Source organism: Sus scrofa, chromosome 4 (genome assembly GCF_000003025.6).
Source record: "Sus scrofa isolate TJ Tabasco breed Duroc chromosome 4, Sscrofa11.1, whole genome shotgun sequence".
NCBI classification, from domain to species: Eukaryota; Metazoa; Chordata; class Mammalia; order Artiodactyla; family Suidae; genus Sus; species Sus scrofa.
In genome coordinates this window covers 79,979,141-79,991,457 of record NC_010446.5, presented here as the reverse complement: position 1 = coordinate 79,991,457, position 12,317 = coordinate 79,979,141, and the positions used below count along the sequence as shown (strand labels likewise).

The 12,317-nt window shown below is 42.2% G+C and overlaps 1 protein-coding gene across 6 annotated transcripts in view; it reads left to right on the top strand.

The window, feature by feature from the left end:
• Positions 1–12,317, top strand: part of SPIDR (scaffolding protein involved in DNA repair) — a 315,808-nt gene that overhangs the window by 199,287 nt on the left and 104,204 nt on the right. For all 6 annotated transcript variants that reach the window (XM_021090636.1, XM_021090640.1, XM_021090638.1 and 3 more), the window contains 2 exons: positions 1,342–1,537; positions 3,441–3,658. In XM_021090636.1, coding sequence (XP_020946295.1) covers positions 1,342–1,537; positions 3,441–3,658 — 414 coding nt within the window. The remainder of the gene's footprint in view (positions 1–1,341; positions 1,538–3,440; positions 3,659–12,317) is intronic.

The window sequence follows — 12,317 nt, the reverse complement described above, 5'->3', positions numbered from 1 at the left end:
AGAAGCCCATGTTCTTTCTGCTACAGCTTTAGTGCATGTGGTGGTATATGTCCTGGTGTAGGTCCCTGCATGGGCTGTAAGCCCTCTCAGCCAGCCCAACAGGATGGCTCCGTCTCAACTGCTGGAAAGATGTGTCCTCTAGACAGTATCGTCCTTGGGGCAGTGGGGCTTCCACTTGAGACTAAATTGTAAACAAATTGATTGGTTTATCCCAAGTATGTCTTCTGTGGGAAGAAGAATTAGGTCTAGGTTGTTTTTTGGACAACTGTGGTTCTTAGTCTAACTTCTTTAGCTAGCTGGACCTTAAAAGAGGGAAGGAAAGAAGAAAAGAAAATTCCTTTGTCTTTGTTTTCTTTAGGTCACTCCATTAATCCTATTCTTCTTTGCCACCCTGCAGTTTTGGACACATTTGTCCTAGACCGTAAACAAGCAAATTGATCTTATTTGTCATGTGGAATAAAATACTGTTTGTTTTATGAACTGCAAACCTAGTATTTCACACTTTGGCAGTGTTGACAAGTGATAGAAAATGAAAAGATATTTCACTTGATTTTCCTTCTCTGTTTTTAGTAACATTAAAAAAAGTCTATTTTTTCCTGCTTGCCTGGGTTCTGTATATAATACTCAGTAAAGGGCAACCAAAATGGCTCTTCGTGAAAGCAGATATTCTGACAAATTGTCATTTTTATTGAACATATAGGATTCTTTCTCTCTCTCTTTCTCTCTCTCTTTTAACTGATTCCAGGAGAAACCCTAATGCTTGGACCCTGGGGGACTGTTACTGTCTAGTTTTTTGTTATTTCCCTTGTGTGTGTAACTCCCCCACATTGTGGCCTGCCTGCTTCCATGGCTGCTGACTTCTCAAGGATGCTCTGAGAGTTTTCTGGACAGTAAATACATGTTCCTCAAATTCCTTAACAGAATCTGTGTGAGTCCAGCATCATGATGCTGATCATTAATGTTGTTGGTTGTGGTGTCATTTATCAAGTGAGGTTTAACCCTTAGGTTTGTTTTTATTTTCAGTTTGAGCTTCAGAAAAACTAATTAAAGGTGCTACAGTATTAATCTCAGTACATGCTCTCTAAACTTGCATTTTTTTTTAAGTCTCAGTGCATGCTGTCTAAACCTGCTCTTTAAAAAAAAAAATCTCAGTACGTGCTCTCTAAACTGAGGAGTAGAGCCAGATGCACTGACAGCCACTCGTGTGAGAGGGTGGCTGTCACTGGGGCTGGCTTGGTGTTGTCCTTAGCCAGTGAGTCACTGCCCTTTGTATTTGCAGTTTAGCAAGGTGAGGGAAATACAGCATTACAACTAAGCTTTTGTATTTCTTTCCCTTTCTAGGCAAAAGCTCATTATCCCAAATGGAAGTTTCCCTGTTATTCTGAATACTTATTTTTGTCAGAAAGTTGTTGCCAAAGAAGACTCAAAAACAGCACATGAAGTACACATTTGGGACACGCCCCTTCCAAAAAGAAGCATCACTTTGGCCCAGATATATAGATTTAAGAGCCTAACAAATAACTCACCCGAAAGCCAGGTAAACTGCCATTTACTTATAGGTTTTTTGCTTTGTAATAATATTGTGTTTAACGGCTTTGGTATTTATAGAGGTGTTTACCTTTGGTCCTCTCCAAATATTCAAATATATATGTAATCTTTATTCTATGTATTAAAATTGGAGTTTTAAGTTCTCATAATTGCCTAAGAAGTTTATTTAAGACTCTTTCATTTATTTTTTAACAATGCGTTTTTCCTGGAGTTCCCATTGTGGCTCAGCAGGTTAAGAACCTGACTAGTATCCATGAGGATGCAAGTTTGATCCCTGGCCTTCCGCAGTGAGCTAAGGATCCAGCATTGCTTCGAGCTGTGGCATAGGTCATGGATGTGGCTCAGATCTGGCATGGCTATGGCTGTGGCGTAGGCCGGAAGCTGCATCTCTGGTTTAACCCCTAGCCCAGGAACTTCCATATGCTACAGGTGTGGCCCTAAAAAGACAAAAAAAAAAAAAAATTAAAAAGCATGCTTTTCTTTTTCGTGATATCTGTGTCCCTTGGGATAAAAAGAGCCACGTAAACTTTTGAGGTTATACCCTAGAGATTGCTTTTTGTAATTTTAGCGGTCCTGAGCCATGATCATCCACCACGATGAACTTGGAGAACCACTAAACCTCACTTGCAGTGGGAGCACTCCAGGCCCTGAGTATCTCACTCCAGCGCTCCTGCCTCAGGGGCAATGAGTTCCTGAGTCAGAGCAGAGTACCACACTGAGGCCAAAGACAGCGTTGAGAAGAAATCAGAAAGAAAAGCAGATGAATTTTCATCCTGCTCTGTGTGTGGAGTCAAGCAGAATCTCCCTTTGACCATCAGAACAATTGTCTGGAGGGGATTATGTGAAAAGGAAATTAAAATGCAGCTCAAGAGTTCCCATCGTGGTGCAGGGGAGGCGAATCCAACTAGGAACCATGAGGTTGTAGGTTCGATCCCTGACCTTGTTCAGTGGGTTAAGGATCCTGCGTTGCCGTGGGCTGTGGTGTGGGTCACAGAGGCGGCTTGGATTTGGCGTTGCTATGGCTGTGGCGTAGGCTGGCAGCTGTAACTCCAATTGGACCCCTAGTCAGGGAGCCTCCACGTGCCGTGGCTGTGGCCCTAAAAAGACAAAAGAGGAAAGAAAAAAAAGGGCAGCTCAAAGTACATTACTGCTTCAGCACAATTTTAAACAGCTGTCTGGTATTAAATTCACGAGCTGGTGTCTTTGCCTCAAGTCAGCAACCAGGGAGCTGCCGCATAGCTTGGTAGTTAAGAATATGCTCTTTGGAACTAGGTGCCTAGTTTGGGTCCTTCCTCAGCCACTTCCTGCTAGGTGACTTGGGCACATACTTAATTCTGACTCAGCATTCCTGACTGTAAAACGGTGGTATTGGTACAACCTGCCTCCTTGGGTTGTGAGGTTACACGTGTCTGCTACGTGCGGAATGTAGGAGGCACAGAGCACTCTGGAGGTGCTGTAATCTTATTTTAAGATATTTACTGGGATTGTAAAGGGGTTTTATGTTGTTCACAGGAGTATGCAAAGTGCTGGCACTTCATAAAAACCCTAGTCATTCTTTTATTTTGTTTTTTAGTTTGTGTTGTTGGGACTGTTACTTCATAAAAGAAAATGTTTTTAATTACCATAAGGTATTTTAATAGCAGTGCTTTCTACATGTTTTCAAAGACCTGAGGTGGTCTATTTCCGCTGTTCCCATCACTAGGGCTCACCGGGCCTCCTTGGCCGAGTTGGTGGCCTGCAGACACGAGGCCCACGCCGTGGATGTGCTTTGTACTCTCATCATCCCTCAGGTGTTCTGCAGTCACAGCGGAGGACTACCCAAGAACATCACTGTGGTAGGCAGTGTACCCTCATGACTCAGACTGGAACCGTTCCTTTGCATGTCTTGCCAGGTTATGTGTGGTGGTCGCGCAGACGGGACCCTCAGGCATGAAGGACCAGAGCAGCTCTTCCCCACCCGAGCCCCCCTGAGGGATTCTCTGCTGGATGCAGTGGAAGGCCAAGGAGCTGCCACCTTGCCGGGAGTTGGGGTCCGAGTGGTGGTGCAGAGAGTGTACTCTCTTCCCTTCAGGTGTCAGCAGGCAGGAGACTCAGACCCCCCCGGAGTACGGTGAGTGACAAGACAAAGGCCCAGGTGCCCAGGCTCACCTAGAGAAAGTGGAGGCTCTTCTCCCTCTGGGCCATTTCTTCACTGTATTCACCATACATGAGTTGTTTTTGTTTGGTTGGTTTTTTTCTTACATCAAAATCTGGGACACATGGTATTACAAAAGATTGTGTCTGTTTATTTATTTATATACAAAGCCCTACTTAAAAAGTTTGTTGCATTTATTTTTACCTTTAATAGTTTATGTTATTGAAAGTAATACAAGCACAATTGGCATTGTTCTGAAAAAGCCATAGTGTGGTTATATACTTAAAAAAGACTGCTGCAATAAGTTTTATGTCTTAAAAGCCTGATTGAATCAATGGCAGTTGGTAAATCTGTGGCTCCCAGAGAGCTGTGAGTCTGCATCCGTGCTCCTTGCAGGATGTCTGCAGTGATGCAGACATTGTGTGCTGCCCTGACCAGTGAGGTAGCCACTGACCACATAGGAAATGTGGCTGGTGAGACTGAGGAGCTACATTTTAAATTTTAATTAACTTGATTTTCAGTAACCCCATGTAGATGGTGGCTGCCTTGGTGGACAGTGTAGCTCGTTGGCTATAAGAGCAAGTTCCAGACCTGTGATCCAAAGTACTTGCTATTTTCTCAGGCTTACTTGAGATGCCGCCTCCTGGGCTTAAGTCCTCATTTTGCCCCATATAAAACTTAAACTTCAAAAAAAGTGTACTTTTCTCCAACAGATTGTGGGAATGGCATCTTTTGTACTTAGATATAAACTCTTCCTGAATTTATGTGTTTTCAAAGAGTTGTAGACACATTGTTTACTGAGTGTTTATGTCAGACCCTTCTGAGGTTATCTTTCTTTCCATGTTAAATTGCCCTCAAAATAGAAAGACAGATTTATAACAGAATAGAAATTAAAAGCATAGATACCCATTCATCAAATGATCTCTTTTTCTATCTACTATTAAGAAGACACATATTGAAGAAATAATAGTCCACAGTCATCCTATTCTTAAGGTGCCTTCTGATGTTATTTGGAAGGAGCAACAGAAACATTGCTCTGTTAGTTAGGAGTTCTCTTCTAGTAGGTGGCAATTTACTTTAAAGTATTGTGAATTTCGGAAAAGTCCCCTTCATGTGTAGAGTTAGAGAACATTTCTTTTGGAATTATAGAAAAAAAAGTTGTTTTTATTTTGTTTGATATATGTGTGTCAAACCATTGTCTAGGTTTTTAACATGAATTGTGGCTGTCAACCAGTTTTGTGCTAGACTTAAATTTGCATAAATCTGAGTAGAATTACCTGAGACAGGTATAGGTTAAATAACTTTAACCTTGTGGGCTCTGGAGAGGGGAATAAGAGTGAGTGAGGCATAGAGAGCACAACTCCAAGGAGGTAGGGGCAGCAGGTGCTGAGCCAAGTGGTGAGAGGGTGGGAGGAAGCTGATAATGATTCACAGTCTGTCCCTCCAGCTCCTATAGTCACACTTATTTTACTCGTTGAACAAAGAGAAGAAATTGAAAGGTGAGCTGTTGCCAGTGGTCGGCATATGATTGCTTTGGGTTTGTGCCTTGTAACGCACCCTGCGACATACCGAATGAGGCTGTGCTCAGGCAGATTGAAGGCAAGCCAGGCATCAACCTCAAAAACAAGAAAACAGCATTCAGTTATTCAGATGTAATAAATATGCATTGTGGGGGCAGGGAGAGGGGCTTCTTGTAGCACACATGAGATTGTAGACAGAGGCTGGAGGACACTAATCCCATTTCACAGATGAGGAAACTGGGCCTCAGAGAGGTTCTTACTTGCTGACAGTTACACAGGTGGACATAAGAAAAATATCATGAGATATAGAATCCCCCAATGACAGAATTATAGAGAATATTGGAGCCGAAAGACAGGGGAAAAAATTGAGTAAGAACCAGTCTGTGTTTAGATTACAGCTGACCCAGGGGTCATTTTTCACCCTGGAAAGCTAGCCTGGGGGAACTCAGTAGACTGTGCAGAAAAAGGAGCCTTGGGGACAGAGACTACAGTATTTGGCCTTGGGTTTGGGACAAGGCTTCTGAGATGTCTTTGGGATACAAAGAGATCTTATTATATAACTGATTATTAGTTTTTCCTCAGTTCATTTGCTATAATAATGACCAGCTTCTCCAGTTTACAAATCTAATTGACATAGAAGTAGCATTATACTTAGCTCTCTATTAATTCTTTGCTGGTGTGTATAAAACACCTCCTTGGAGAGTCACTCAGCAGCATGTGTCCTGGCGTGGACCTTTACACCTCCATGTGCAACACAACAGAGGAAACACCATCAGAAGATTCAGGCCTGTTACTTGGAACACTCTTTTCTACTTGAGATTTCTGCCTGTAACTTCCTGCAGCCATACATCATGTGGAGTCATCCTTGTCCAGAACATGAGTGTGGTGGGTGCAGGAGGAAGACTGGCCAGGGATCTCTTGCTGTCCCTGCTTTACTTACCTGTCTTAACCCAAGAACCTGTCTAACCATCCTTGAACTGAACACTGTGTATTTTCTATAAAGAGCTGGAAATTGCCACGTCAGAATAAATTAAGGCCTATGCAAAGATAAACAACCTTGTCTTATGAGACTCCCTTGTCTTCCTGCCCAAACCAGGTGGGGTGATTCCCAGTGAAACACTGTGATGAAAAATTATGTCTAACTTGACTCCTTGACCATATCGTCTCAGTCCGTTCCCAGCATTCCAGCAGTGTCACTTTTATGAGATCAGTAAAAGCTTCTCTTCTATGGTAGAAAACCCAATTTTTGTCAGCTTTGAAATGAAAGGAAATTTGAAACCTGCCAGTCCTGAAGAGGCTAGGATAGATTCTGTCAAAAGACTCATGTCCTCTGAGCTGTGAAACATCATCAGAAATATACTTTAGATTTCAGAAATGTAGTATGTAAGAGTCTCCTGTCCATTGTTTTTCTGGATGATTTCCTTTAACTTGGGTTATGAAAGAAACCACTTCTGCTCAGTTTCTCAAGGTGTTGTAGGTCACAGTAACCAACATGAACCCAAGTTTTATAAATCACTAAAATCAAAGGTAACAAAAAACCAGTCCAGAGGACACTCCCTAAACATTAAGCAAGTTAGTCTGTTCAAAGCCAAAATATACCTTTATCTAAATCCACTGCATGTTGGATGAATATTAGATAAGTGCATGACTAATAAGGCCATAGGCTTTTTTAGCCAAAATGGAGCACTAGTCTTGGAGACAGTTTATAGTGAAGGAAACTAAGGCAAAGACAGGTAATTGGATTCCCTAGTGACTCTCTCCCTGCCAACAGAGTAGAGTCTAGACAAAACGACTTTGTTCCCAGTCCCTGGTGATCGCCCGTGAACATTGCCTCTCTTCCTCCCTTCCTGAAACCTTTATGTCCTTTCTCCTTGAGGTATGTAACTTAGGGACAAATAATTTAATTTTATCCCTCAGGGACACACATTCTTTCTAGCCTATCATTGAAGAGATATTTCTTATGGGGGAGTTAGTCTTTTGTGAGGGCATTGAATTCATAGAACTTACCCAGTGGTCAAAAGCCTGCAGGGACAGAACCTTCCTATTTAACGGTTTTCTAATTATCTTGCATTTTAATTTTATGGAAATTCATTGAGCTGAACTCAGGGAAAAAAGCACATTTTCGTTTCTCTATGTCATGATGTTTTATTCTCTTTTCATCTTTTGACTCTTTCTTTAGGAAGTCTCTTATATCATATTTCTTCCTTTTTTCAATTAAAAAAAAAATCCGCTGTTGTCCTGGGTCAGGTTCTGGGTCTGCATAGTTGACTAAACCAGGCATCATCCTGTGCTCATGGAGCATAGTCTGCTGAGGGATTCCCAGACAAAACAATTTATGAGTTTAAGCTGTGATCAGTGCTCTGATAATAAAAAGTAGGGCACTATGAGACCACTGGAGAAGGGACAGAATTTAGTTTGGGGATTCAAGCATGAGTATTTTAAGAAAGTACTACTTAAGTGACACTTGAAAGATAAATGGATGTTAGGTGAAAATCAGATGAAAGAGAATTGCATCCACAAGAGGAAGTACCTTTGATAGTTCCTAGACAGGTGGGAGATGGCAGAGTGGCCGGGATGGAGAAGCCAGCAGAGAACCCAGATTTAGGGTGGCCACAACCTCACAGGCCACATACAGGAACTGCAGTGTTTGCCGTGGCCACCACCTAACCCCAAATAAGGTTTACCAGTCCAGCAGACAACTTTAGCTATGCTCATGGGGCAGGACCCCAGGGGAAGCAGAGACCCAGGAAGAGGGTCTTGCTGTTGTCCAGAGGCTCCTGAGCCCCATGTGACACCAAGGGAAATGGAGACAGTGTTTCTGATGGTATGTAGTGACTTGGTAAAGGGCTGGGTGAGGGGTAAGATAGAAGGAAGCATTAAGAGATCAACTATAATTACAAAATTTAAAAATAAATAAAACATTATTGAAGCACAAAAACAAAAAGTGATTCTCAGAGTTCCCATCATGGCTCAGCGGAAATTAATCAGACTAGGAGCCATAAGGATGCAGTTTCAATCCCTGGCCTTGCTCAGTGGGTTAAAGATCTGGTGTTGCCATGATCTATGGTGTAGGTCACAGACGCGGCTCAGATCCTGCATTGCTGTGGCTGTGGTGTAGGCCAGCAGCTGCAGCGCCGATTCAACCCCTGGCCTGGGAACCTCCATAGGCCACAGGTGCGGACCTAAAAAGCAAAAACAAAAAAAACAAAAAAATCCAAAAAACAAAAAGTGATTTTCAGTTTGATTGCTTGGTTGAATGATTGCTGTTTACTGATGAGAAAAACTGGTTTGGAGGGGAAACTGATAATTCAGTTTGGGGCATATTTAGTTTGAGATTCCTGAGATCTAAGAAAAGATGTCACATGAGAAATGTCTTTATGTACAAATCTCACATTCAGAGAAGGATTTTAAGTTGGAGATAAATATTTGGGGGTTTTCAGCCTATAGCTGGCAGTATGTATATTTGTATGTGGATTTGTCTTGAGGGCTAGTTTGAATAGGTTGCATTTGTCCATGGTGCTAAGTTCCAAAGGCACTGGAGGGCGTGTACTGTGAGAGGCAGATAACAGCTTCCTCGCTACAGGCAGTACCTGCTGCCCCACCCTGTGCCCCCTTCAGAGCTGCCATGTCACAGCCAGGGCAATGGGTGAGGTCACATTAGGGAAATGTCACATCACCATGTCAGGTCATCTAGCACTGGAGAATGGGAGGAAGAGGGACTACAGAGGGAACTGGAGAGGAAGGGCATGACGCACAAGGAAAGCCAGGTCATTGTGGCAGGCACTTACAGTGGCGGGACCTCCATGTGTGAAAGAGGGTGGCTAACACAGTGCCACAGGGATGCCTCATAAGCTGAAGGCTGAAACAAGTTCCTCGGTAGCTTTGTGCACCGGAGTTGCTGGGGGTAGGGGGTGTGTAGAAGCATGACTGGGAGCAGGGCGTGTAGGCAGGTTTCGAGAGCAAGGTTTTGTCTGTACAGAGGGTATTGGGGATGCCCAGCACTCACAGCACAGCATAACCACAGTCCAGGCATTCTAGTTCTCGCTCTTAATAGAGGTACCAGTTTTCTTTCTTTTTCCTTTCCCTTCTTTTTAACTGATGTATAGTTGATTTACAATATTGTGTTAGTTTCAGATGTACAGCAAAGTGATTTGGTTATATATACATATATATTCATTTTCATGTTTTTTCCATTATGGCTTATTATAAGACATTGTATATAGTTCCCTGTGCTGTACAGTAGGTCCTCGTTTTTTTATCTTTTATATAAAATGGTATGTATCTGTTAATCCCAAACTCTATTTATCCCTCCCCCCCTTTCCCCTTTGTAACCATAAGTTTGTTTTCTATGCCTGTGATTCTGTTTCTGTTTTGTAAATAAGTTCATTTGTATAATTTTTTAGATTTATAGCCAGTGTTCATAGCAGTAGTATTTATAATACCTAAGACTTGGAAGCAACCTAAGTGTGTGTCAACAGATGAATGGGTAAAGAAGATGTAATATGTATGTGCAGTAGAATATTACTCAGCCATAAAATGTTGCCATTTGCAGCAACCTGGACAAACCTAGAGATGGTCATACTAAGTGAAGTCAGTCAGACAAAGACAAATACCATTTGTCTTTTGAAAGTTCATTGAGGTAGAGGCAGGCCATCAATGGAAATAACCAAAACTCTGGAATCAGACTAGTCTTGGTTCACACGCTGACTCCAGCTCTGCAACTTAGCGGGGAGACTTGGAGCAAATTATATTTCCTATTTGTGAAATTGGAATTATAATAATTCCCATAATACAGGTTCATGGGTGAAGATTAAATGAGATCATGTATGTAAAGCATTTACCATGACGCTTCCATATACTAATAGCACTCAGTAGAAGGTGGCTCACTTGTTCTTTAGAAGCAGGCATGGGGAGTTCCCAACATGACTCAGCAGTAAGGAACCTGACTAGTATCCATGAGGACACAAGTTTGATCCCTGGCCTTGCTCAGTGGGTTAAGGATCTGTTACTACCATGAGCTGTAGTGTAGGTCACAGACGTGGCTTGGATCTGGTGTTGCTATGGCTGTGGTGCAGGCTGGAAGCTACAACTCCAATTCCACCCCTAGCCTGGGAACTTCCATATGCTGTAGGTGTAGCCATATATATATATAAAAAAAAAAAAAAAAAAAAAGCAAGCAAGCATGAATTTGCAAAAATTGTAAAATACTAACAAACAACTTTGTAAAGTAATAGAAACCTAAACGCAAAGAAAAGACATCAAGTTATGAATCAACATTTGTGTTGGTTTGGCATCTGTTTTCTGGCTGTAGGGGAAGCTTGACTGAAGTGGTTTTGCTTCCATGCTTTTTTCTTTTAAAGGCTGCCATGCGGCATGTGGAAGTTCCCAGGCTAGGGGTCGAATCGGAGCTGCAGCTTCTGGCCTACACCACAGCCAGAGCAACACAGGATCCAACCTGCATCTGTGACCTATACCACAGCTCACAGCAATGCCAGATCCTTAACCCACTGATCGAGGCCAGGGATTGTTACTGATGAGCCACAGTGGGAACTCCTTACTTCCATGCTTTTGACCACCCTTGTCCTTGCCTCTTCATCAGCAAGGAGTTGGTGCCTGTTTACTTTAGAAAATGAACATTTATGTATATTCATCTGTCAACAGTGAACGCTGCCTCTAAATGATGGAAGTATAGAAGTTTCCTCTGTAATAAATACATTTCAAACAACGGCCTTAGTGCTGCACCCAGTATTGGATGGTACTGGTAACTACAACGGTCTAGTTTTGCTTTATCTAGAGCAGTTGAAGACATCCCAGACTCTTGGTAGTGGAAATGCAGAATGAGGAGGTGACAGGTATTGAGTGAGAAAATCAGAGGCCTGTGTGTGTGTGCTTGGACATTAGAGAACAAATCTTGTCTCCAGCTGCTAGAGTTCTTTTGAAAAGAAGGTTGTCAGCTGTGTGCACACCAGCCACATCTGCAGATCTTATGAGTTTTCACTTTCTTTCTGTTACTTGGTGAAATGATTTGCTGGATTCATGTTCCGTTTTTGTATGTATGGACGTGGAATGACATGGCATTCTCCCTACAGAAAGAACACCAGTCCATACGTGTCAGTGGTGAGAGAGGCCCAAGGGAGGACAACAAGGCTTCCTCACAGAGGCACACAGGCCATCCCACCTGCTCTTCTTTTGTGTCTGCTGCACCCTACCTGTGTGGTGATTGCATTGACCTACTCAGCAGCACATTTTCATAAGGTTATTATCATAACTTGTGCTTTTTTTTCTGAAACATCTCCTCTCCATGTTGTAGAAAAGTTGCAATCACTCTTCTCCAGTGATTTCAGTATTTTATTGTGATGCAAAGATATAAGAGCAGAGCATCATTTTTTAACATATCCTCGTAAATGATGTCATAACCCATTCCTTAGGTTTTTCTTCCCTGTGTGCTCTTGGTAAATTTACATTATCTCTTAATCATTAGCTCTGTGGTTCATAAGTCTCTCTCTTTTTGTCTCTCTCTCTCTTATTTATTTATTTGTTTAGTTATTTATTTATTTATTTATTTTAAGGGCTGCACCTGCAGCATATGGAAGTTCCCAGGCCAGGGGTCAAATTGGCATTGAAGCTGCTGGCCTACACCACAGACACAGCAGTGCTAGATCTGAGCTGCCTCTGGCAATGCAAGATCCTTAACCCATTCCATTGAGCAAGGCCAGTGATCAAACCTACATCCTTATGGATACTAGTCAGGGTCTTAACCTGCTGAGCCACAATGAGAGCTCCCCTGAGTCTTAAATAAACCCTTTAGTTTCAGCTTCCCAGCTCTTAACTTTTGCTTATTTCTTCTTTAAAACAGCTCTTGGTGGTCCTTATGATATCCCAAGGTCATTTAGCCCTGTATTTTTCTCAGTACTGTCTCATTACTAGTAATCCTACTAATTGACACCCAGATATTTTGAATTCCTTGCCATTCTTCCTATTCACAGTCTGAAATACTGAAGGGTAAAATAGTATCAAGCCCATTGAATTATAGATCTAATCCTTGCTGTTCTTTAATACGTATACAAAGAAATGTAGAAATAAGAACTCAACTGAAAAGAAGCTGAAGGAATCTA